The sequence below is a fragment of the Arvicola amphibius genome, chromosome 11 (assembly GCF_903992535.2).
Source record: "Arvicola amphibius chromosome 11, mArvAmp1.2, whole genome shotgun sequence".
NCBI classification, from domain to species: Eukaryota; Metazoa; Chordata; class Mammalia; order Rodentia; family Cricetidae; genus Arvicola; species Arvicola amphibius.
Genome location: NC_052057.2, coordinates 118,660,594 through 118,685,846, shown reverse-complemented (window position 1 = coordinate 118,685,846; position 25,253 = coordinate 118,660,594). Strand labels below are relative to the sequence as shown.

Genomic DNA, 25,253 nt, shown 5'->3' with positions numbered 1-25,253 from the left:
GGATCTCTCAGGTGGAGGGATGGCTTTCCCAGTCACAGTGCCTTTCCCAAGTCCCACGTGCATCTTTGGGGAGTCTGGACAGGACCTGCCGGGGTTCCATGTGTGTGGGAGCCAAGGCGTGCAGTGGTTTAAAGGTTTGTGCACCCTTCCTCTTATCCTTACTCCATATGACAGAAACATTTGAAAAACAACAACCATTGCTTTCTGGACCTACCTGCTCCCCCAACATGCACACACACACACACACACACACACACATACATACACACACACACACACACACACACACACACACACTAAATGAAACAGACAGATCAGAGAAATAAAAACAACTGAAACCGACATTTATTTCCAGTTTTTCTCACCACTTCCAGGCGTCCTTGTTTCCGCCACATTATAAATATAAAACAAAACTTCAACGTACAAACAAAACATGTGCAGCTTGTATGTAAGCGTGTAGTGGCGAGGAAACCCAGACAGCTCTTCAGTCCTGTGCCCAGGGTCATGAAGCCAATCACTCTGGAAACGGAGCAACTGTCTTGAAACCTCCCATAGTCTGCACGTGGCCAAGCTGGAGGATCTCCATCCAAGATGGTTAAACACACAGAGAAGCTGTTGCTCACGCTAAGGAATGAAGCCGCCCACTTTTCTTTTCCCCGAGACTTCACTTTGTTCTTTTGCGTGACATATTCTAAATTCGATGTAACATCAAAAGATGAAGAGACACAGGGGTGGAAGAGAAAAAGAAGAAACAGAGTCTGGGAAGTTTGGAGGTGGATAATTGGCGGGTCTCTGAAGCACCAGAAGACAGGAAGTATAATCAGCTCATCTGTCTCAGAGCGCAAAGTTTAGGGTTTGTGGCTAAGGGTTTTGTGGAAGAGGAAAATGTCATGGGAAAATGGAAAATAACTCTCGTGTCTACAGCACATAAAATATCCCAGCAGTATAAAATATTACAGGACAAGAGTGGCGTGCTATCAAAGAAATTATAGCTCACATTTTGGATGACGCTGTGAGATTAAACAGCTGGGGCCCTGATATAGCACACGATGCATAAACTCTACCAATTATACTTCACATTTTGGACAAAATTAAACAGCTGAGGCATTGATGTGGCACTTGGTGCATAAACTTGACCGTTTCTTTTCCGATTCAGCTTCTCAGAGGTCTGGCTTCGGGGGACTGAGGGTTTTCAGCATTCCCCTTCCCTTCGTCTTTCTTCATGCGGTAGAACACCACTGCTAGAATCCCAGCTGAGAAGAGAAAGCTCGGGGTCAAACCAGGGCCCTCTCTAGATGGGCTACCGCAGTCACAGGGTCTTGGCGGTAGGAGTGGGCAATGACTTGTGAGCCTCCACTTGGGGGATTTAACGGTGCTTCGCTGTTCTAGTGTGAACTCGGGGCATTGGCTCTCTGGCATAAGTAACCAGATCACTTGCTCTCGGTGTGTAGGAAACCCCGATTTATAAGGAATCTGGACGCTGACAGGATCTCTACTGGGAATAGAGAAGCCCGTGTCCTAACTCCTCTGACAGAAAAGCACGCGAAAGAGTGTCTGAACTTTGTATGGACCCAAATGTTTATTCTAGTTTTCCTTCCCCAGAGAAAGGAGTTGAATCAGAACCAGGGAGCGGCCACATCTGCCCACCCACCTAAAGCCCACTTCCATTCTACCTACAAAGCTTGCATCATTTTATGATTTAAAAACAGCTTTAGTTTCACAGTAAGGGCTTGGCATGCAGCCAATGGTAGACACTTGTCAGACACACCATGGGTACCTTCCTAGCAAAGCCAGCCATCCTGAGGGACCTCGAGTGGGCTTCTACACTTTCTAACTTCTCCTACCTCTCTGAACTGTTGCAAGATCACACTGTGCTTTTTGGCCCTAATCTGAATATCAGAGCCCAAAGGAAAGGGGGTTTACTTTAAAGAAATTACTCCTCAGCAGTTATAGGAGGCACCATGGTGGAGGAGACAAGATGCTCAGACGCTTCCTAACAATCTTGTAATAAGTCACACACCCCATTTGAAAAGAACAAGGGTCTGAAATAAAAGGCCCTGTTATTTCTATTTCTGCATATCCTCAAAACTCCCCACTCTTTAACTTAGAGTCGGATCGTGGAAGTGAGACCGTGGGAGGAAATTGTAACTTGGTGCATGAGCTCAATCCTCTCAAGGTGGGAAAACAGTGAGAGGTGTAAAGGCAGAAGGAATTTGGGGGATGATATCTCTCATATCTCGCTCTGAGCCTGAGGCAGGGAGCATCCTGAGTTCAAGGCCAGAATTAACTACAAAGAGGGTCCCTCTCTCAAAAGAAAGGAACTTCATCTCTGTTGTATGAAGTACGTGCAGCAGACAGAGGTTCTCAAGGTCACCTGGTCACCATGCATGATAAAGGGAGTGGCAGCCAGGCTGCCAAAGCCCTCCCATATCATCCATGTCGTGAGGAGTTTGCACTGAAGAGCATGGGGAGAGGGCAGTCCTTACAGGGCCCTGTGTTCAAGTCCAGCGTGACAGATTGGGACATGAGAGCAAATGTACAGATATGAAGGGAATGGCTGAGAAGACTTTGTAGAAAGGAGGAGATGTGGATTATTCTGGGAGACGGTGTGAGACTGTGTTAAACCCTTCAGTCATGTGCCCATGAGAACCAAAGTGTCTTTCTAATTAACTACCGTGAGGACAGCGGTAGGGAGAGCATGATTATTGGAGGAGGGGGGAAGGCCCTCCAAGAGAGGAGTGCTGTCCAGCCAGGTGGAGAGCCAGGGCCATGCTGCAGTGAGGTTACTCTGGATTATAAAGAACCAGGGTCCAGAGTTATTAAAGAAAAAGCCCTCAAAGCGAAGGGAAACTCGGCAGCATTTCAGGCATTGCAGCATCTTTGCTTCGAAGTCCACACCCTCACCTATTCCACCATGGGCAGGTGAGCCTGGGGCCTCTGTGAGTAAAGAATCATGTGGGCCTTGCCCATCTCAGTACCAACCCACAGAGTCGGTGCCTGACCCTGCCTTTCCCCTTCAGGAGGAAAGCTTATTAACTAGGCTCAAAACACAGCAATTTGTATGCAGAGCTTTATATGGCTTCAATCTTGCATGTCCTCTGAAGGTCCTCAATTCAGCACTGCTAGCAGGTGGTAAAAACTATAGTGAGCTGGAGTCTCCCCTAGCCCTCTTGAAGGCGTACCCTCCAAGGGGCCAGTAGGACCCTAGCCCCTTCCTCTCTCATCTGTTCCCACATGGGAAGCAAGCAGCTTTACTCAGTAAAGAGCTGCCCTGGCATGGACCCTCAAGCAATGGGCCAGCCAGTCATGGTTCAGAACCTCTGAAACCACGACACAAAAAGGAACACGTTTTTAGAGTTGATTATCTTAGCTATTGCTTACTTAAATAAAGACTGATTAATACAAAGAGTTGCATGGTATAAATGTCAGCGTGAAAATCCAGGGCTAGAAATAACAGGAGGAGGGAGGGCTTCTTCTGACATCGTATCTCCCAACCAGGACACTTTGACAGGACCGACTGTTTGGTGCCTCTGTTACTAATACTAATACTAATACTAATACTAATACTAATACTAATACTAATACTAATACTAGTCTAGTACTAACCCTCCGTTAGTACCCAAGCCAGAAAACCCCTAAGTAAGATGATATGATGAGCTCACTTTACAGCCAAGAAGTCATACTCACCAATGACCAGGAGGGTGGTCAGAAGTATACCGACTGCCATGCCCACTGTGGGTATCCCATCGTGGCTGGCTGCTGGCCGGAAACAGCTTCCTTCCACACATTGGCAGAAAGTAACTAAAGAGCAGAACAGTATTTGGTAGGGTAAGTTTTCAAGGGAATAGCTGCCAAATCCCACTGTAAAGACAAGCACTCCTTACACTGCCCATGGCAACGGGTATTCCACGTCATGTATGCGAAGCCCCTACCTGATAAGGAGACCGTGCCTTCCATGGGTGGCTTTCCCTCATCGCTTAGGAGAATCGGGATCTCATAAACACCTTTCTCGAAGCGTGTGTGCTTGGTGGAGAGTCTAGCATGAGTACCTGTCAGAACAGGGAGAAAACGGACTCAGAACCCTTACTTGGCAGGAATAATGCTCATTTTTGCATTGCCTATGATCAGATAGGCTGTAACATAGCCTGATATAGGTGATACTTTGAGTAATTTAACTTCTAATTTTCCATGTTGCTTACCTTTAAAAATAGACTAAAGCATCCTTTAACTTCTCCCTTGGCTATTTGTATCACCTTCTCTCCTTCTTTTGTCTATTGCCCCAAGACTTTACAAGAGACGGGAGGGTGAGACCTCCTTGTCTTGTTTCTGATGTTAGTGAAATGATTCGAGGTTTTCTCCACTCATCACGATGTTGGCTCTGGGCTTGCTGCATATTGTCTTTGTTCTACTGAGATGTGTCCCCTGTATTCTTAGACTCCCCAGAGCTTTCATCATGAAGGGATGCTAGATTTTGTCAATGGCCTTTTCTGCATCTAATGAGACAATTGCTGGTTTCTGTCTTTGGGTCTACTTATATGATGCTTATTGATTTCCATACGTGAAACCATCCGCAAATCTCTGGAATTAAGCAGATTTGATCCATGTGCCTGCCATGTGTTCTTGAGTTTGGTTTCCAAGTGTTTTACTGAGAATTCTTTGTGTCTATGTTCCTCTGAGATTCTGGCATGTCAGAGGCCATGGGAATATACAGCTTGTGTTCAGATGCCAATCCACCAGAGGAATGATCTCTGATGGAGGGAGCAGGGCCCAGCCAGAGACCTCTGTGGGGCCAACAATATCTTATAGACTACCAAACATTACAGGCTATTGCCAGTGCCCTTGGTTACTATCTAGAACTTAAAAGTGAGATTCTATTGTTGAATGTAGCACATATTTAAGTGATAGAACATGAAGAAGTCAATCTAATATTCAACTGGAATCTTAATACCTACTGGGTAGCTTTCATAAATAGAAGGTACTATGTACGGTTCCAGAGGAGACAAATATTTGTCCATATTACCCAGTTATGGACTCTGTGCTACAATAACAACCAACCTGGCAAGACATACTCACTAGTACAACAATGGCTTGGATATCAGAGGAGTATCCAAACACTTTCTGATTGTGATTAGATTTAAGGCCACTTCATGAGATGAAACCCATACCTAGCACGGCTATTGGGTCCTGGGGCTAAGACCCTGTGGCTAAACATGTCATGAATTCTAGGGGGAGAACCTGACATTATTATTTTTATAAATGAACATAGCCTTAAATTATACAATCAAAACACATTGTACAAAATTCTCAAAAAACTAATTTTAAAATGTTAACCCATCCGTTAAGTTTTGAATTAATGATTTCTTGATAGAACAGCAACTCTATAAATCTGTTCCAAACAATAAAATAATAAGTATTGAACATTTGCTCCTCAAAGAAATTCAGGGTTAAGTTTCTGTGACCTTTAACTCCAACATTTTAATCAGGATAAATGTGTAAACTTGTTTTCTGCATGCTTTTATTGAAAGCTATTTTATTAACATGTATTAAGTTATTGACTTTGAACTCCTGGCCAGCAGCACCATAGCTTACGTCTGCACAAAATGCATCTGGGAACATCACAAGGGCTTTGCTCTTAGGAACACTAGAATGGCTCCAAAGGAGGAAAAAGTGCTGTCTACAGAAAAAATCACCAGTAGAAAGCACAAACAGGCAAACACAAATTAGACTACAGAAAGAACACCCATCACATTCTAAGATACTGAAGCAAAAGGATGGTGTTACTGGCCTCAGCTGTGGCTGGGTACTTATTTATCTAGTAACTCAAAGTTTTCATGACTGTCAGTATTAAAGCTTCATTAAACATTGACTTTCTGTTTACAAGTTTTAGCTAGTAGATACATTATATATATATATATATAAAACCATATATATATATATATATATATATATAAAACCATATATATATTCCATTTATTTATATGCCCAGACAATTTCCAAATCTGAGACAAGATCTTTGCATTTAATTATTATGGCTTAGATTTCTATTCCCAGAAAAACTGAAATAATATGATCTAGGTTTAGCATCCAACCAAAGACAATGAAAACAACAGATAAATATAGGAAGACACTGGATGTTAAAGGAAGAAAGATAAAGGTCCTACAATTGCCTCCAGCTTGCTGTTAGCTCTTTAGTCTCCTTGTAGGGAAGAGGAATCCAGTCTGGACTTCATATCCAGCTTCAACAGCACAGAATTAAGGCGAGGACACAGCGCTACAGTCCAGATTGGTGCAAGTATGCACACGTGTGCTGTGTGGATCTATAGAGCCCCTTGGAGCTGAGGTTGTTCAAAGTTCTTGCTGTGCAAGCGTGAGGACCTGAGTTCTGATCCCTCGAAAGCCAGGCATGGCAGTGTGCCCATGACTCTGGCAGGAGTGGAGAGGAAATGGGCAGAGACTGGTGGATCCTTGGAGCTCATTGGCCAGTCTGCCCAATCCATCAGCTTCAGGTTCAATGAGAGGCCCAGCCGCAAATAATAAGGTGGAGACTGGCACGAAAAAAAGTCAATAAAATGATTCTTAATAATATTCTGCTGTAGTCATTAATCAGTGCCTAGGCCAGTGTCATCAGAGGGGACATCCAGCAACCAATGGGAGCAGATGCAGAGACCCACAGCCAAACACTGGGTGGAACCAGGGGAACTGGGTAGAAGAGGGAAAAAGGATTGCAGAAGCCAGAAGGCACCAAGACACCATGAGAACACAGCCGAGTCAACTAAGCAGGGCTCAAAGGGGCTCACAGAGTCTGAAGTGACAAACAGACCCTGCAAGGGTCTGAGCTAGGTCCTCAACATATACCTTATGTCGTGTAGCTTGGTGGTGTTGTGCGACTCCCAACAGTGGGAGTTGGGGTGTCTCTGACACTTTTGCTTACACTTGGGACCCTTTAGGACCTTTTCCTCCTGCTGGCTGTCACATACAATTGTGGTAAGAGTGTTTGTGCCTAATCTTATTGTAACTTGTTACATCACGTTTGGTGGATATTCCTAGGAACCCTGCCTGCTCTTTATTTTATTTATTTATTTATTTTTAGGTGCAGGGAATAAAGGAGGGGCTGATCTAAGGGAGAGGAGAGGTGGGAGAGGGGCTGGGAGGAGTGGAGGAGGGGAAAGGGGAAACTGTGGGGGTGATATAAAGTGTGAGATAAAAATAAAAGTTTTAAAAAAAGTGGAAAGCAATTGAGAAAGACAGGTCAGCATTTGGCCTGTCCCTCCCCCTCGAATGCATGGAAAGGGCACACATACTGAATAAAAGTTCTAACTAGCTAGAGAGTCCCCAAGTCTTCAGCTAAGTGTTAGAGCATGCACACAAATGAACTTCCTGAGGCCAAGAACGAGCCACGGTCTGCTCCTGGGACCCTTTTCCTCCTGCTGGGATGCTGGGTCCAGCCTTGATGTGAGGGTTTATGCCCAGCCTTGTTGCATCTTGTTATGTCCTGTTCAGCTGATATTTCTGGGAGGTCTGCTCTCTTCTGAAGGGAAATGGAGAAGGGGCGAATCTGGGGGAGAGGAGAGGTGAGGGGAGTTGGGGGAAGGGAGGTTGCTGTCAGGATGTACTGTATGAGAGAAGAATAAATAAAAAGAAAAAAGAAGAACAATGGAACAGCACTTTGAATTCACACAGGGTGGATTCCTGCTCCCAGAACCAAAGCCAAAACCACTGGACCTCATAAGGGTATCCAATTAAGCTCCTAGGGGCTCAGCTCAGCTCAGGCAGAGCCAGAGTGATTTTTTTCAAATCGCTAGCCAAACTTTATGGTTCAAAATAAAACTCAATATTTCAGGAATTAAAAAATACCTTATATTTAGTAAAGATTTGTCAACATGCTAGAAAATAGAATAAGAAATAAGAAAACTGCCAGGCGGTGGTGGCGCACGCCTTTAATCCCAGCACTCAGGAGGCAGAGGCAGACGAATCTCTGTGAGTTCGAGGCCAGCCTGGTCTACAAGAGCTAGTTCTAGGACAGGCTCCAAAGCCACAGAGAAACCCTGTCTCGAAAAAACAAAAAAAGAGAAAGAAATAAGAAAACTAACCAATCAAATACAAGAAAGAACAGATAAGGATCAGAAAATAATCTTATATTCAAGAAGCTAGACATTTAAGAATATTACACATAGACATGAACACTATGAAAAAGACCCAAATTAATATGTAGCACTGACAACTAAAATGTTTTGGTGTGAAAAATATACTTGATGGAATAAATGGAAAATAGAATACAAGAGAAAAATCAATGATCCTAACTAAAGACACTGAAGAAAACAGGAGAAAAATGAATGTACACTTGCAGAATATTTGTAGACGCATTTCTAAGCAACCTATAGGACACAAAAGAGGATTCTGCAGTTTTGTGAACTGCTGAAGATGTGGAAGGCAGGCAAAGTCATCCTGAGAGAGTCGGTGGCACTATGCGCCTATCTTAACAAAGAAAAAAATCCCAAATTAACTGCCACAAATTCCACCATAGTAAAAGCATAAAATAGTAACAAGAAAAACACATCAGAAGAATAAGGAAAAGAAAGCCCAGGAAAGGGCGCACAAAACACAGAGCAAACCTATCTCCAAAAGCCCGCTCTTCGAAGCTATGGACAAAATCAATAAACTTGCCCCTTACTTGATTAGGGAAAAAGAGAATTAACTTGGCGACATCAGAATGAACTGATATCATTATACAACTATAGATACCGAGACTAGAATGTTGTGAGTAACTCTATGCCAATGAATTAGACAAACGAAATGAATTAGGTAAGTATTCGAAAACTACAGACTAACAGCCTCAGCCAAGAAGACACGTGTAATTTAACAGACTTACATAACAAAGAAATGAACCATGCAGTTAAATTTTCCACCAAAAAAAAAAAAAAAAAAAAAAAAGCTTTCTGTTCCCAAATGTATTCATCGGTAAATAAATTCTCCCAAATATTAAGGAAAAACAGAGGTCAATTTCACACACACGGCTTCCAGGTGATTGGATAGTAGCACACCTCCTAAGTTACTCTACTAGATCACAGTTGCTGATTTCCAAAGCTAACTTTTAAAAGCATTGTAAGGAAAAAATATAGGTCAATTTATATAGTTATTAATACAAACACAAAAAGACTGAATTTTTAAAAATTAAATTCAAAATTACATAAAACATTTCGTCTCCAAATAGACCTTATTCTATTCTAGCAATGCAGCTCTTTTAAGATAAAAGCCATTATATCCCACCAATGACTGACCCAAAACCTCCAACTTAACCATACAAAGAGAAACAGTTCTCACCGAGTCAGGATTAGAAAGTCCAAATCAAATACAGACCACCTATGAAATATACTTGCCCCGAAGATGGGCATCTTGCCCTCCACTCTTAGAGAGCAAGGCAAACATTTGGGTTCTCATTACTTCCACCCTCCTTACTGAAAATTTTAGCCAATAACAAGACAAGATCGAAAGGGAAGCAGTAAAACTGTCAGTCATAGACAACGCAGCCTATGTGGAAAGCTGATGGGCTCCAAAGACTATAAAAGTTAGTACACGGTGTCAATAAGGTGTCAAACAAGAGTATATCTACAACCATCAGTTGTGTGTATGCATCTCAGAGATGTATAGAAATCTAAATCTTACAACTCTATTTAAAAGAGCAGGTCATTTTTGCAAGAACTACACACTGAAAGCTAAGCTATGTTGCTGAAAGAAATTAAAGATCTCAGTAAGTGGAGACACTGTCTGTGTTCATGAACTGAAGACACCCCACTCCCAAACGCCCACACAGACTGGGCAGAATCTAAACCCAATCTCCACACCTTCCTTTTGACAGAGATGTACAAGCGCATGCTGACATTTATACTGAAACCAAAATACCTAGAACAGATGAAACGGCTTTGGAAAAGTGATAGCACCCAATTTGCGTCTTTTATGGATATACAATACTATAACGATATAGTATTGTAAGGTAGGGGTTTTTTTCCATTTGAATTTTTCTGAAATTTTCAAGATTATCCATGCTGAAGAGGTATTTTGAACGAATGGTGTTAGAACAGTTAGGTATCCATACTAAAAGCAAAGCGTCTTGATTGTAGCCACTTGCCCCACATAAACAATAGCATGAAATGGATCTTCTTTTAGTGACCTTGTGTTAAGTAAAGATGTTTTCATTTTTGGCTTTTTTCTTACTTTTTTGTTTTCAATACATCCCTACTGCGGTTTCCCCTCCCTCCACTCCTCCTCTGTTTCTCTACAGAGAAGAGCAGGAACTTTTAAAACTCACAGATTATACAAGAAACCAATAACTCTGACTCTGATAATTTTTAATTTTCTGTTTAAATTGTGATGGGAGCTGGAGAGGTGACTCAGCAGTTAAGAATGCTCACCGCTCTTGCAAAGGACCAGAGTGAGTTCCCGGCTCACCAAATAGGCCACAGCTGCCCTAACTCCAGTTCCCGGGGACCCGGCACCCTCTTCTGACCCTGCAGTCTCTCACTTGCACACACAGGGTGCACAGGCACGAGGCACACATACATAATAAAAAGTGAATCTTTAAAAACATGGAGAAGACATTGCTATAAAAGTTCAGTTTCCTGATAAAGCACACAATACACACACACATACACACACATACACACACATACACACATATACACACAAATACACACACATATACACATACACACACATACATACACACACATATACACACACAACACACACAACACACACACACATCTACAATTCAATAGAAGCTGAAGAGCTTGGGAACAATATTTGATCAGATGCTTCACTGATGTATGGATGGCAGCTCACCACATGCAAAGAGGAGAGACTTTAAAGCATTAATCACTAGGGAAATAACAAACAAAAATATAATAGGAGACTGGTGTGCACCCACTAGAGGCTAAAATTAACTAAGCCTAGCAGATGCATTGAGAGGGTGCTGAGCAGCTGAGGATCTCATGCGCTGGTGGGAATGTAAAATGCGAAGAACAAATTGGGAAATGGTTTGACCTTTGCTTAACTAGCAAAGCATTAGCCTACTATGTGAGGCAGTCATCCACCTCCTTGGCGTTCAGCTAAGACACATGAAAGAGCATGCTCCTACCAGATACTTGTCCACACACGTGCCCAGAAGCTAACAATTATCAAGAGAACAAACACTAAATTGTCATAGTACTAGCGCACAATGAAGAAAAGAAACTCTGGAACCCAAAACGGGAATGCAGCCCCAAATAATCATACTAAGTGGAAGGAACGTATATAACGTTACAAAAACACACACAGATTTGTAGCCACGGAAAGATGGGTCACTGGTTGAGAAAATGGGGTGGGCATATGGAGTAGGCAGCGGTAATAAAAAAAATAAGGTAAGACAAAACTTGAGAGTGGCAAAATATTCACTTGATTGTGCTGATCTTATATATGTGATTTTATATATATACATATATATGTATATATATATATATATAAATTCTTGTAAAGTTGTACACATTAATCAGATGTGATTTACTGTATGTGAATTATGTTTCAATAAAGTTTATAATAAAATCTGTTTCTCAGTCTTCCCTGGAAATTTACAACTGATGTTCAAATTGTTCATTTATCCATGTACCCCAGCCAGGATGTATGCGGTGCCAAGCTTCCCTTCCCACAAAGCCTGGGGCTTTGAAGACTTTTCCTGTGTGTTCCCAGAGCGTGAAAGGCTTTCTTGGAACAAGAAGAAATTTCCGTGCTAAGTTATAAAGCCTAACCAAGTGGGGAAGAAGCACTAATCCCTCATCCACACTGAGTTTTCTCCTTGTACGTCTGATAACTCACCGTTGATTTTGGAAACTTGCCAGTCATTTTTTAAGCTTTCTCTGCCAAGAGCGAATGTGAACTGGGACCTCCAACGTGACTGCTGGTCGTCGTCAGTGACCTCAAAGATGAGACTCTCCGCAGCACTGAGGGGATGGCAGAAGAACAAGCCGGTGTACTCCTTAGCTAGGCGTGGGGGGTTGTCATTCACATCTGTGAGGGCCAGGTGGAAATCTGCCACGGAGCTCAAAGAGGACCCACCTGAGAAAGCGAAAGATTAGAACATAATGTCAAGCATTCTCATCATCCTGTAGAAGGAAGCATGTTTCTCTTTTTAAAAAAATCAACATTTAAACAATCAAGTCTGTTAAAGTAGTAGAAAAAAAAGCCTTTAGAATTAGAGACCTAATTTTAGTACTGGTTAAAATGTTTAAATAGAACCTACGAATCTACGAGATGACTCAGTGAGTGACTGTACTTCCTGCCAGACCTGTGACATGACTTTAGTTCCTGAAAGCCCCGTGGAAGAAGAACTAACTCCCCCAAATTGATTTTGGCATGTATACACACAGACAAAATGTAATAAAATGTTTTCAATGTTTAAATCGTAATACTGACAAGGGATTGTGTGTGTGTGTGTGTGTGTGTGTGTGTGAGAGAGAGAGAGAGAGAGAGAGAGAGAGAGAGAGAGAGACTCAGAAGCTGCATAACTTCGCTAAATTCACACAGCTAGTGCCCACTGGAGACGGTGCTGGTCTCCTCCTGAGGCTACCAGCCACCAGCCGAACCCTCGATCACTTACCTCTGCCTTAAGCATCCTAACTCCGCTTTCTAAGCATCATGGTTTTCAGCTGAGAAGCATGTGGCATGGCATGGCGTGGCGTGGCATTGCGATGCTCTCATGTATAAACAATGGTTGCACACATGTCGTCTGCCATTCTAGACTAGTGAAAACCATGTCCTCTGCTGTATGACCCATTGGTAGCTGTGTGCTCTTGGGTAAACCAATTTCTCAATGCCTTGGTATCTTTTTGCAGAGTGTGGCCAATAACAGATGCACACAGGAGGCACCCCGTGGCACAGCCGACCCGGACTGTCCTTGCCTAACCTGAGACAGATATGGCATCAATGGCTGGACAGCCATTCCCCTAAGCCATTTTCTGACTCCTGCTTGGATTCCGGGAAGCCCCATTTTGGTTTTCCTCACAGAGATGACTGACTGTCATTAAGCCAAAGATAAGCCCCCGATGTCCCTGAAGTTGTTTTGTCTGTTTACGTTATGATCTCAGTGCCAACAGCTGAAACTGGAACTGGGCTTTGGCTCACGGTCACAACCATGAAACCTCCGAAAGGTGAGAGCCACTCAGAGAACTCGGGCAGAGTGCAGCATGGATCCCTGTGAGTTCACAGGGAGGGCATGACCCCCCCTCGGACTTCCTGGGAGCTCTTAAATCACCAGTTGACCGTACACAGCCTGTGAGCAGAATGCCCAGCAGCTACTTCCCTTCCTTCCTACAACAGCCTGCGGTTCTGTGCCCTTGCTGTAGTTGAATGTGACTGAGGTCATTTTGGCTTTCTCCAGCTTTTCCCATACATTTTTATGATTCCTTTCTCTGCTCCCTGTGTCTGCCTCTAATTTGGGGTTTTGCATTTTCTTTTCTTTTTAAATTATTTCTATTGAGCTATATATTTTTCTCTGCTCTCCTCCCTTCCTCTCCCATCCCCTTCTACCGTCTCCCATGATCAGGGCTTTGCCTTTTTAAATTGTTTTTTTATTATTATTTTTGGTTTAAAACTTTGTTGGGTAATAATTTGTTCCACTCTCATCTTTTTCATAAGCTAAGCAGACACATTGCCAGCTAATTGAGTCCTTGACCGGCATAAGATCAACAGATCTCCTAATGTAGGATGGAGAATTCCATTTAAAAACGCTCAGTGTTTTAATCACCAGCCTTTTTCCTGGTTATCTTACTATTCCCGTGAGTCACCTTTATTTTAATCCGAAAATTTTCCTGGCACTCCATGTCCAAAGCAAGTGGACAACTTGTATCACAAATGAATTAAATAGGATGCAAAGAAAATGCAGGGATGGCTCAAACATCTGGCGTTTATCTGTGCGATTGCCTTCCCTCTCAAAACTATCCTGCCTCCTCCAAGGAGCAGATCTCCAGGTCCCCGACACCTGCTGGTGGTCCAGAATCGCCCAGGATGGACTCCCAGGTCACTGCTGGTGGACAGCCTTGTATAATACCTTCCGCGTCAGAAAATTGCCTTTTTGGTAGAAGCCCTCAATCCCGTTTGAGGAGGTAGTGAGAGAGGTTATCTAAGAACTCTAGAACATTCCTAGAAGTGACTCTAGTCCCTGCAGGAAGCTAGAGATGGCAGCGTCCCTGTTACCCTGGTAGTCTCAGAGTAACTCACCTGGTAGAAATCCAGATTAGCACAGGCGTTCTCTATCACAGCCATTAAGGAGCGCACGCGCGCACACGCACGCCTGCGCACACGCACGCGCGCCTTTGCACCTGTCTCACCTGGCTTTAGGGTTGTACTCAGGCATGGTTTTTAACCTTATGATATTTTCCCTGATAATCTGGTTCGGCTTGGTTTTGCTCACCTTTTTCAGTGGCCACGACGCGTACCCGATACAGACTTTCTGTTTCCCTGTCCAGCGGAGCCGCACTAAATATCTCCCCGGTGACGGAGTCGATTTTAAGCCAGCCTCTCTTATCGCCGCTCAGGGAATATCTTCCATGAAGGGAAGAGCAGAAGAAAACACGTTACTCTGAGTGAAAACGAAAGGTAGTCTGTGCATTTATACTACGATGATATAACATTAGCGTTTGGGTGTACCGCGGTACAGAGTTACCCAATCAGCATCTCCGTTACATATCTCTCTTCTGAAGAACTGTCTTTACAGTAGTTCTCAACCTGTGGGTCGCTTGCTTTGTTTTAAAGGTCCGTGTGGACAGCAGTGTACAAGTTGACTCAGATGGGTAGGTTGGGGCTGGTGGGAAAGGCTGGGTTCTAGCAAAGATAGCAACGCCTTGGACCACACTGGAAGTAGTCAGAAATACTTGGGATCTGGATCCGTGTCAGCAAAGGGGTCTGTAATGTTGGAAGCTGGGCTGGACTGGGTCTGTTGGTGCTGATGGGCTCTCTAGGTACCCACCTGGAGAGTTAAACGTCTCAGTCCACAGCTTTGGAATCTGTAAAGTTAGTTCTTGCCCACCGTGTGCATCTGGGCTGCCTTGATAATTCCTCATTAGTTTGCCGTCCAGAAGCGGACTTTACAGAACACCCCTTCCTTGTCTCCCTTTGTCCACCTGATCTTCCGACCGCAACTCTGTGGTTTTATGTCCCAAACCAGTTTTTGATCCACCAGAGGAATTTCGTTAAATGTGTTTTGTCTCTGTACTGACGTGCACATACCTCTGGCCAGTATTATATTAATTTATCTTTTATCTTTTAATTACTACCAATCATTTTTGTAACATTCTTATGAAGGATGTAGAGTCATCTCTTAGACAATGATGGGCTGTGGAATTAGATACTTTGGACCCCATCGTGACTTGCAACTCAAAAGAATAGCTTCGTTTCCACAATGAATAATGCTGTGTAGCCCTCACTAGTTGGTAGCTTTACTCCTTAGCATGAGATGATGTGAGCACTGCCCCCCGAAAAGTTCCCATGTTAGAAGCCTCTTTCTCAGGTGGTGAGTTTGTCACCTGCAGGACCTTTGAGAGGGAGGGATGAATGGGCTGTCCTTTGGTCAATTGGGGATATGCCCTTGCGGCACTGTGAGACCCCCGCGGCTCCGGATTCCTGCCTGCAATAGGATTCTTTCCCTTTGCTGGTGTTGCTGTTCTCTAATAACCACACAAGGCCTTCACACTCTGCCCGTGATGGTGTTGTGCCCATACGTGTCCAGAGCTATGAGCTAATAAACTGCCTTTTTGAATAAAGTTACCTGCTTCACACTTTTTGTTATAGTAAGTAATACACTCCATGCAAGACAATCAGTTAAGCCCATACAACTGAACCTGAGTGTCCATAGAACAGCTCACTAGGAAGGAAGACTTGTAGAGAATCTTAAATACTGGCCATTTGGAACCATATGCACCAGGCAAGTCATGCTGAAATGTTTGTTTGCCATATATGTTCTGGACAATATTGTACAAGACAAGCAGAAGATCTGAGTTCAAGTCCTATCTAAGCCTACTAACCATGTGATCTTTAATATCATATAGATATTATTCAAATGTATATATGTGCATGTGGTAAGTAAATAAATCGTTGTACATTATTGAGACCAATGTATGTAGGGGCTGTCGCACCAAAAACGAAAAGACTGAGAATGGTTGAGATAGAAATACGTCCACATTGCTTAGCGTCTCACCTCGAGGACTGACTGGTCCCCCTGAGAATGTTGCCCCAGACTACCTCTCTGGAGGGAAGGGGAGCCCCAGATCCCCACATCTAAGACAATCCCTTCAGCCTGTAAGGTGGCCTTCTCTACTCAATTGGGCTTTTACCTCTCCAATCCACTTTCCCTCAGAAACTTTCTCCAGAACCCCAACAGTTCAAACCCAGTGAATGGTTGGGGGAGGGGAGACCTCCTGACTTTACCAGACCTTAGCTGAGACCTGCATCAAGGGAAAAGTGAATGGCACCTGATGCCATGGGTCTGAAACACCGAACCAATGCCAGAGACCTTGCTTCTGATTTCTGTTCCATGGCTCAGTCGTGCAGCCAGAACACGCTGCTTCTCCCCATTCCCAGCCCTCCTTAGCCCCCTCGCTGTGGTGGCAGCAAGTCGACCTGCACAGCCCTACAGTCCTTTACCTCATAGCCAGGCCTTCGGGGTCTCTGGCAGTCACATTGCCCAGGCTGGTGCCTACAGCAGCATCCTCACTGACTTTTGCTTGGAATATAAGTTGGGGAAACACAGGCGCTTCATTCACATCCGTCACAGTCAGCCTGAATGAGGCATAAGAGCTGGCATTGTAAGATACACCGGACACCAGGGGCTCAGGGTTTTCTGCTTTGAACACAATGTTGGCAACCGGTTGGGCTTCAAAATCGAGAGCCTGTGGAGGAGAGAAAAAGAGGAGCAATTAACCCTGGGGTGAACGGTTCCCTTAAAGGATTCATTTCTTTAAACACTCATAGTCTTAATGGAAACCTGCTTCTCAGGAAATCCACAGGGAAAAACAAAAACAGAGCTTTCCTTCAGGTGTTAACAGGGCGCTGGGCATTCCTGTGGACAGTCCTGGAAGCGGATCTACTGAAAACACCCTCGGATTCCTTTAACTCCAGCATCCCCTCAGCCAAATCTCGATTCTCCTCCCGCAATGACAGCTAGGAAAATATACGACAGAGAAGTCCACATGGTATAGGGAATTCAGAACCCAAGACCCAAAAGAACAGATTCTAGGAGAGGTGAGCGGAGCCCGTGCCAGGAGGCGGATGTGTTCTCATTCCACCTGGCCAGACAGGACCCGGAAGAAGAACAGGGCACTGCTTCCGGTTCTGTATGTGGGAGAATTTAACAAGCAGGCTACCTAAGAAAGAAAGAGTTGATTCCGAATTCCGAAAGTTTTCAAGCATAGGCCTAACTACACGTGCCAGCACAGGAAGGCTCAGCTATCTTATAAGCAGTCGGCCCTATGGGGCCTTGTGTCCCCATCTAAGCAAGTGTCTATGGTTCTATAAGAGCAGAAAGGCCAAGAAGTGGAGCTAGTCCCTGTCACCGGTGGCGATCTCTGAACTCAAGGCTCCCATAGGAGTCTGAGACCCTAGAGACTAAAATCTAAATACTGCGTATGTGTGCGTATGTATTGTTCTTATTTTAGTATGAGCACATGTGGGCTTTTAAAATACTATTATTTATTTGCATGCATGTATGTGTGCATGTTGATGCATACATGCATGATATATGCACTGAGATCAAAGGACAACGTGTGAAGGTCAGTTCTCTCCCTTTCCCACGAGTGTCCCAAGGCTCAAACAGGTTGTCGGGCTTGCAGAGTAAATGCTTTCATCCACTGAGCTGCCTTGCCAGCTCCAGTCAGTCAGTCAAGTTCTCAAAAGGATCTAAAACCTCACAGACTAGGGAGGACCAGTGCAAGGCCCAAAGGGTATTACAAATTAAGGAAGCAACACCCGAACTTTATGTGGTGCATGGTTCTGGAGGACTCGAGACTCCTGGGCGTAGCCTTATACCGTGTCCTACCAGTGACACAGGCAGTGACATCCATTCACGGAGGGCAAGACAGACAGGTCACACCGGCTCAGCCTGCCGTTCTGACCTCTGGAGGAATTCTTCGCTCCCGGGAGTTGATCAGTACATCCCCTCACCCCACCATATTCCTGAGCCAGACGAGCGTCACCCAAGCCAGGGCTCTAGCTGTGCTCTTCCTGTTTTGTCTCATCGGGGTCGTGAGCTCTGTGCGAGGAGGAGCTTTGTCGCATTCCTCTCGGGTCTTACCTCCCTGACACACCGCACCCACAGTCTATCGGTTAGCGGGTGCACAGTTAAGGCTTGATCCTTAGAGTTTCAATGGAGAGAAAGTTGTAGAGACCATCCTTGCCCTCCCCGCAACCTCTAGAAATCCCCCACCCATGCACATATTCTGGCAGCTCAACCCCTAATTCATGAGCACAATGAGAAACCTGGGAGAGAAAATCATATCAGCCATGGTCACCTGAAGTAAAACCTAAGAAACATTAGATTTGTTTAACTGTGTGACTATGAGAGGAGAGGCTGGCCATAGAAATCAGTGCCCACTGATTGCCAGGCAGGGGCTCTCAGTGACTTAGTGATCTGATGATCAATGACCTATTAGGACTCTTCTGTGCTCAGAAGTCCCGGGAATCACTCCGAATCCCAGAAGGTGACAACAGTGTTGTCTAAACAAGGCAAGAACCCAGGAAACCCAGCAGGAAGGAAGAACCCTCTGGGAAGTCAGGACAAGAAGACAAGAACAGATGGGACTCCACTTGATGTGCCAGCCTGCCGTGACAGGAACGCTAATCCAGACTCAAGCAGACAACACAAGTGTCTACACACCTAGGCAAAGGAAGCCATCCATCCTTGCCACCACACAAGCCCTGAGTCCCTGCCTAGCTTTCTCATCTACCACTACAGCCCTAGAGGTACAGGAGTAAGGCGGTGAGACCTGGTGTCTGCAGATGAAGGGGACACTGTGGTGCTAGAATAGAACACATGGGCAAAAAGAGGAAGATGACAGAGACGCTGACATCAAGCCGGAGACCTAGGGCTTTATTCCTGACCTGCAAGGTCAGGCCGTGTTTCAGAAGTGGTCCTTCGATGCTGATTCCATGGGGGGACCGGAACAAAGGGAGCCGTTTACTGCTGAGCAGCTGGACTCTCTGCCCAGCTCGCACATCTGCCTGACTTGACCACATAACCAGACCTGCTGTAACAAGGAAAGTTAGAAATGGAGGGCACCAACTCAGCAAACCCTGCTGAGTCCATCCATGCCGGCTTTCACAGCACTGGAGACTGAAAGCCAAGTGAAGAAACCCATAGGGACACATTCTTCAGAGAAGCAGAACTCTGCCTTTGCCCAGAGAGCCCCTCTGCACCCGACTGCCTCAAAGGTGAAGCCGCGGTTTAGATTCAGTCTGGGAACAGACAGCATGACGAGAGCAAGGGTCAGGGGGAGAACATGTCACATTTTCACTGCACAGAAACCTTGTGCATACTGGCTTTCCAGATGATGCCTGAGTTAGTTACAACGTCCATGACCCAAGAATTCAAAAGTACTACCCACAGTAGGGAATGGGAGAACTTTCATATCAAAATAAGCACCAAAGCAAACTCTGAATTTCAGGAAAAGAGGTCTTGGCAGAATTACTAATGTACCAGAAAACAACTAGTATAATAAACAATACCAAACACCATTCCTCATTACTAACACACCAACTCAGCCCAGAGAGCATGACCATCCATTGCCCCATGGAGCTCAGAGAAGATGGATAAAGAAAATGTAGCGCATTTACACAATGGAGTATTACTCAGCTGTTAAAAAAATGACATCTTGAAATTTGAAGGCAACTGGATGGAACTAGAAAAGATCATTCTGAGTGAAGTAACCGGGCCCAGAAAGACAAACATGGAATGTACTTATTCATAAGAGGTTATTAGCTAGCTGTAAAGGATAACCATGCTACATCTACAGATCCAGAGAGTCTAGGTCACAAAGAGGGCCCAAGGCGGGCACATAGGGATATCAGGAAAGGGGAAATAGAAGAATTTTTTGTGGGTAGACTGGGGGCAGGTGGGGATGGGAACATGAGGGATCACGTTGGGGGGAGGGGAGAGTACTAAAAGAGTCAGTCAACTGGAAAGAGAGGGCATTTAGGGTGAGGTAGAAACCTGGGTGCAAGGGAAACTCCCAGAAATCAGCAAGGATGCCCACGGCTAAGACTCCTAGCAATAGTGGATGTGTAGCCTGAACTGGCCATCTCCAGTGACAGGCAGGACTGTCAGTGGAGGGATTTGGATGACAGCCCAGCCACACTAACTTTGACCTGCAGTCCATCCTGCCTATGTCTCTGTGTGTGTTAAGTTGGGGAGGGGTGCAGAGATGGTGGGAATGGCCAACCAATGACCTCTCACCACAAGAATGGTGCCTGGGGTATCAAGACTCTGAGGCTGGATAGTCCAGAGACCTGGGATAGAACCAAACACTATTGGAGGGAGAAAAAAATCAACATAAAGATGCCTAATGAAATAAAAAAAAAAAACTTTAGCCGGGCGGTGGTTGGCGCACGCCTTTAATCCCAGCAGTCGGGAGGCAGAGGCAGGTGGATCTCTGTGAGTTCAAGGCCACCCTGGTCTACAAGAGCTAGTTCTAGGACAGGCTCCAAAGCCACAGAGAAACCCTGTCTCGAAAAATCAAAAAAAAAAAAAAAAGATGCCTAACGATATTCTGTTATACTCAAAGATTGGTAACTACCCCAACTGTCACCAGAGAGCCTTCATCCAGTAACTGATGGAAACAGATGTAGAGACCCACAACCAAGCATTGGGCCAAGCTCAGGGAATCCTGCTGAAGAGAGGGAGGAAGAATTGTCCAAGTGTGTGTGTGTGTGTGTGTGTGTGTGTGTGTGTGTGTGAAGGACATCCTAAGGAAACCTACAGAAACAACTAGCCGGGCGGTGGTGGCGCACGCCTTTAATCCCAGCACTCGGGAGGCAGAGGCAGGCGGATCTCTGTGAGTTCGAGACCAGCCTGGTCTACAAGAGCTAGTTCCAGGACAGGCTCCAAAGCCGCAGAGAAACCCTGTCTCGAAAAACCAAAAAAAAAAAAAAAAAAAAAAAAAGAAAAAAAAAAAAAAAAGAAAGAAACAACTAACCTGGGCTCAGGAGTTCACAGAGTCTGAACTGACAGCCAGCGAGCCTATATGGGACCAACCTTGGTCCCTTGTGTAGCTTGATCTGCTTGTGGGACTCCTAGCAGTGGGAACAGGGGCTGTTCCTAACACTTTGGCTGGCTTTTGGGAGCCTATTCCTCATACTGGCCTTGCCCGGCCTTAATACAAGTGGAGGAGTTTAGTCTTACTGCAACTCAGGCCATGCTTTGTTGATACCTATGGGAGACCTGCCCCTTTCCAGACAGAAGCAGAGGAGGAGTGAAGGTAAGGGAGCTCAGAGAGGATGTGAAGGAGGGAAAACTGCAGTCAATGTAAAAACAATTGAATAAATTTAATTAATAAAACAATAATCAAGTGGGCTTTCTACCTGTTTAATGGTGACGTATCCGGCATTGGTCTGGGGGTCTGTGATGACTTCCAGTCTCCCCTCGGGATCTCCCTCTACAATCTTGTAGAGGATTTTAGAACTCCCGGTAAAGGGTTCGTCCGCATCAGTGGCTTCGATGACCAGGATGGTGGATCCAATGGCCGTGTCTTCAGGGAGAGTCATGTTTCCATACTGAGGAAGAAATGGGGAGGGGAAAGGAAACAGGATGTCCACTGTCACTGAGCTTAACTGTCAAACTCAAGCATCTCTGGGTCCAGAACAGAGGTCACAGCTGAGACTAACACCCAGCACAGGTTTCCCCTGATGAACATGTTACAGTTGGTTTAACATCATTTGTACCCGTGAACTGAAATCTATGCCAAGGAACATACCATCTTAGACATTCTAGAAGGATTCTAAAATGGATTTCCCCTCCAACATCCAGCATGCTTAAGAACTATAACTATTTGAATAATCATGATATAAATAGCTGTAGTAAGTGTAGCCTCTGATGTGACAAGTACTTCTAATGCGTCAATAAATTAAGCAACTGAGATTAGGAGCTCAAAACACTGACATCAGAGTTGGCTACAAATCCTAACCTTGCTATATGTCAGTTGAACAATGCGAGTTATCACATTTCTTCCTAGACGGGCTTGATCGCTGGTCTAAAGGGAAGATGTAACCTACTGTTTGAAGACAGGATGCCCGTAACGCCCCTGAATGGCTTGTACACATTGCTGGATGCCCGTAATGACCCTGAATGGCTGGTACACAATGCTGGATGCCCGTAATGACCCTGAATGGCTGGTACACAGTGCTTAGAAAAGATGGCAGCACAATGCCCTAGAGGGTGCAAATTTACCAGTGACATTTGACAGAGGAGCCAAGGGCCAGCATGGTCAACCCTGCCCAGGACAACATGGTGTGATCATACCCAGAGCTTCAAAGTCCATGTTCCCAAAAAGCATTCTGACTCCTCCCAAAGCCCCAAGATCCACTCTTTCCCACATCATGATCTCAAAAATGGCAACAGCCAGGGTCAAAGAGAGGATGCTGGCAGCAGCATAAGCAAACTCTTTCTCTCCAGCCCGGTGTACAACTCTGAGCTTTAAACTCTCCCTTGCAGAGTTTTTCTGCTCAAACTACTTGACCACTGTTTGGTAAAATGCAGGGCAGTCGCAACACTAAGAAGGAATAAAATGCCCTGGAGGATCGAGGCTGAGAAGAAATGAGTCCTTTATTTCACGCTTACTTAACCCCAGTGCCTTTTGGACAAGCTAGGTCCTATTGCACTTCTTCTGGTGCTGAGCCTTATCATAAATCAGTTCCCTCCATTGTCACAATCTTGTCCCTGTGCTGATTTATGGACATCATCAGAGGGCTATGAGCTGCCTCAAAAGTGACTTCTAATGCAACAGGCTAGCCAAAGGGTCTCTACTCTCCCTTGAGCTAAATAAATCAGGACATCCCTTTTAAGGGTGCAATGGTAATGCACACCATGACTACAGCATTCGCCTTGATGTTCTTCCTATATTGATCCTTCTGACTCTCCGCCCAATTCTAATTCTTGCAAATATATGGAACATATTCTTTTTAGGCTTTTTCCCCCTTTCCTATTACCTGGTTAAATACAAAATGAATTAAAGTTGCCAGAATTTCTGATGCTATTTTTTTTTTATCCCAAATGCTTGCATAAGATCAAGTAGCACTCTAACTGCTGCCTATTGCATGCGAAACTCTGTGACAAGCCACAGGCAGCCACTCACCTTTCAGTCTGAAGAAGATTGGGGCTGTAGTGTCTAAGCAGCCTTTGGAATGAGGAGCTGCTGGCAGGCATTTGTAAACAGACATTCCCAGATATTATCAGTACATCCTAGTGTCCCTGGAGACTAAAGATGCTAAAGATGGTATCTGGTTTTGCTTGGTACATTGGCCAGGCTTCCTGCTACTTTGTCTGTGTTTTTGTTTAAATCAAACAGCGATCAAAATGAAGATAAAACAAACGGTGGCATCTACTCACGTCTGATACTTTGAAGATGGGAATCTGATCGTTGATATCGATAACGTGGACTTCCACAAAACAGAGGGTATGGAAATCTGAAAACCAAAGTTATAGCACAGAATTCTCACTGGAAAGCATACATTGGCATCAGGACTTGGCAAGGAAATATCGGCAAATGATGTGACAGCCATTGTGACCGTTTCACAGTTCATGGAAATGGAGGCTGCTTGCTCCCTACCTCACCCACAAGCAGGTCGTCAAGGGGATGTGGAAGCTGGACTGGGCCCTGAGATGCATCCCTGAGCTTCCCACTGCCCCGTCCAAGGGAGGGCCTTTTCAGCATGCAGGATGGCTGCTTTTCTGTGAAGCAGCTTCCCTTCTTGGACAGGTGGATGCTATGTACTCTCTGAATTCCAAAGCAAAACTGTCCTTGAAGGGATGAAGCTGAGCATCCCACAGGCTGCCTTTCCTTCTCGGAGTACATCTGCCCAGCATCCGCCCCATTTGGCACGGTAGAGCAAACCAAGGTCACCAGCGTTCCTCCCCTCCAAGTAAGAGAGAAAGTGGCATAATTCACCTCCAAAGGAGGCTAAGAGGTAGCTCACAGAACCCTGGGGAAATGGCACAGGCTTTGAGGGTGGTTTGACAGGTCAAGGATAAGTCTGAACCAACAGTTGGAGCTTAGATAGATGAGTAGGTGAGCTTGCTGGTAAGTGTGTTGTGAGAGGCTATCTAGGGAGAAAGCCAGAATGACAGAAGAGAGTAACTTGTTCGGGGAGGCTGCCATTTTTTGAACTATAAAGCAGTGTTCTCTGCTCTGGGACCTCATTGTTTGAATTCTGGCTTTTCCATATCCCAGAAATGTGGGGGCATGGGAGTGTCACCGTATGTCTCTGTGCCTTATCTACGCAATGTCTTCCCAGTGCCCTGCTAGCTTTTTATTCTACTCTGTGCTCAGATCCAGGCTGTATGAACCTTATTGGTGACATCCTGTCCTTCCACTAACAGCTGGTTTCTGCCACAGTGACTAGGCTGGAAACTAGAGGAAGGACAAGAAGAAAGAGGTGGCATGTCTCTCTTCCTGTCTCCTGAAGTCCTTTCAGGCTTCATGGTGGTGAAGCACCCCTACTCCCACCCCTCACTCCCCCACATCCTGCCTCTTGTTGGCTTCCCTTCACTGTGTGTCCTTTAAACTATTCTGGGTGCCCCTTTTAGAAAACCTTTTTCTTCCAGCTGTCATCCTCGCTGATCTGCCCACATAATCACCCCTGGAGCTGCCTAAGGCATTAACCAGGAAGCTGAATACAATCTCTAATCTGATTATAACCAAACAGATATTGATGAGAGTTGGAGCTGATCCCCAGAACATTTGCAGATAGAAATGGGTTGGTACAGGGCTTGGAGCCTATTAACACTAGTCTCTGCAAAAGCCTTGTTTGGGACTTGATGGGCTTCCTGCTTACCAGGCTCTTTCTTCTTATTAATGTGTGCACATGCACACATGCTTTTGTTTGTGTGTGCATGCATACATACATATGCACACATAAAGACAACCTCCGGTATCATTCCTTAGGGGCTATCCACCTTTTTCTTCTTGATATGGGGTCTCTCACTGGCCTGGAACATGACAAACAGGCTAAGCAGACAGGGCATG

General features: G+C 44.9%; 1 protein-coding gene across 1 annotated transcript in view; it reads right to left on the bottom strand.

Moving 5' to 3' along the window:
* Window positions 1-323: 323 nt before the first annotated feature.
* Cdh17 (cadherin 17) overlaps window positions 324-25,253 on the bottom strand; it is a 58,717-nt gene continuing 33,787 nt past the window's right edge. The window contains exons 11-18 of the mRNA XM_038347954.1: window positions 23,618-23,694; window positions 21,595-21,786; window positions 16,669-16,913; window positions 14,441-14,571; window positions 11,848-12,087; window positions 3,933-4,049; window positions 3,688-3,801; window positions 324-1,253 (exon numbers count right to left, since the gene is read on the bottom strand). Of these exons, the coding sequence (XP_038203882.1) occupies window positions 1,153-1,253; window positions 3,688-3,801; window positions 3,933-4,049; window positions 11,848-12,087; window positions 14,441-14,571; window positions 16,669-16,913; window positions 21,595-21,786; window positions 23,618-23,694 (1,217 nt within the window). The 3' untranslated portion in view covers window positions 324-1,152. The remainder of the gene's footprint in view (window positions 1,254-3,687; window positions 3,802-3,932; window positions 4,050-11,847; window positions 12,088-14,440; window positions 14,572-16,668; window positions 16,914-21,594; window positions 21,787-23,617; window positions 23,695-25,253) is intronic.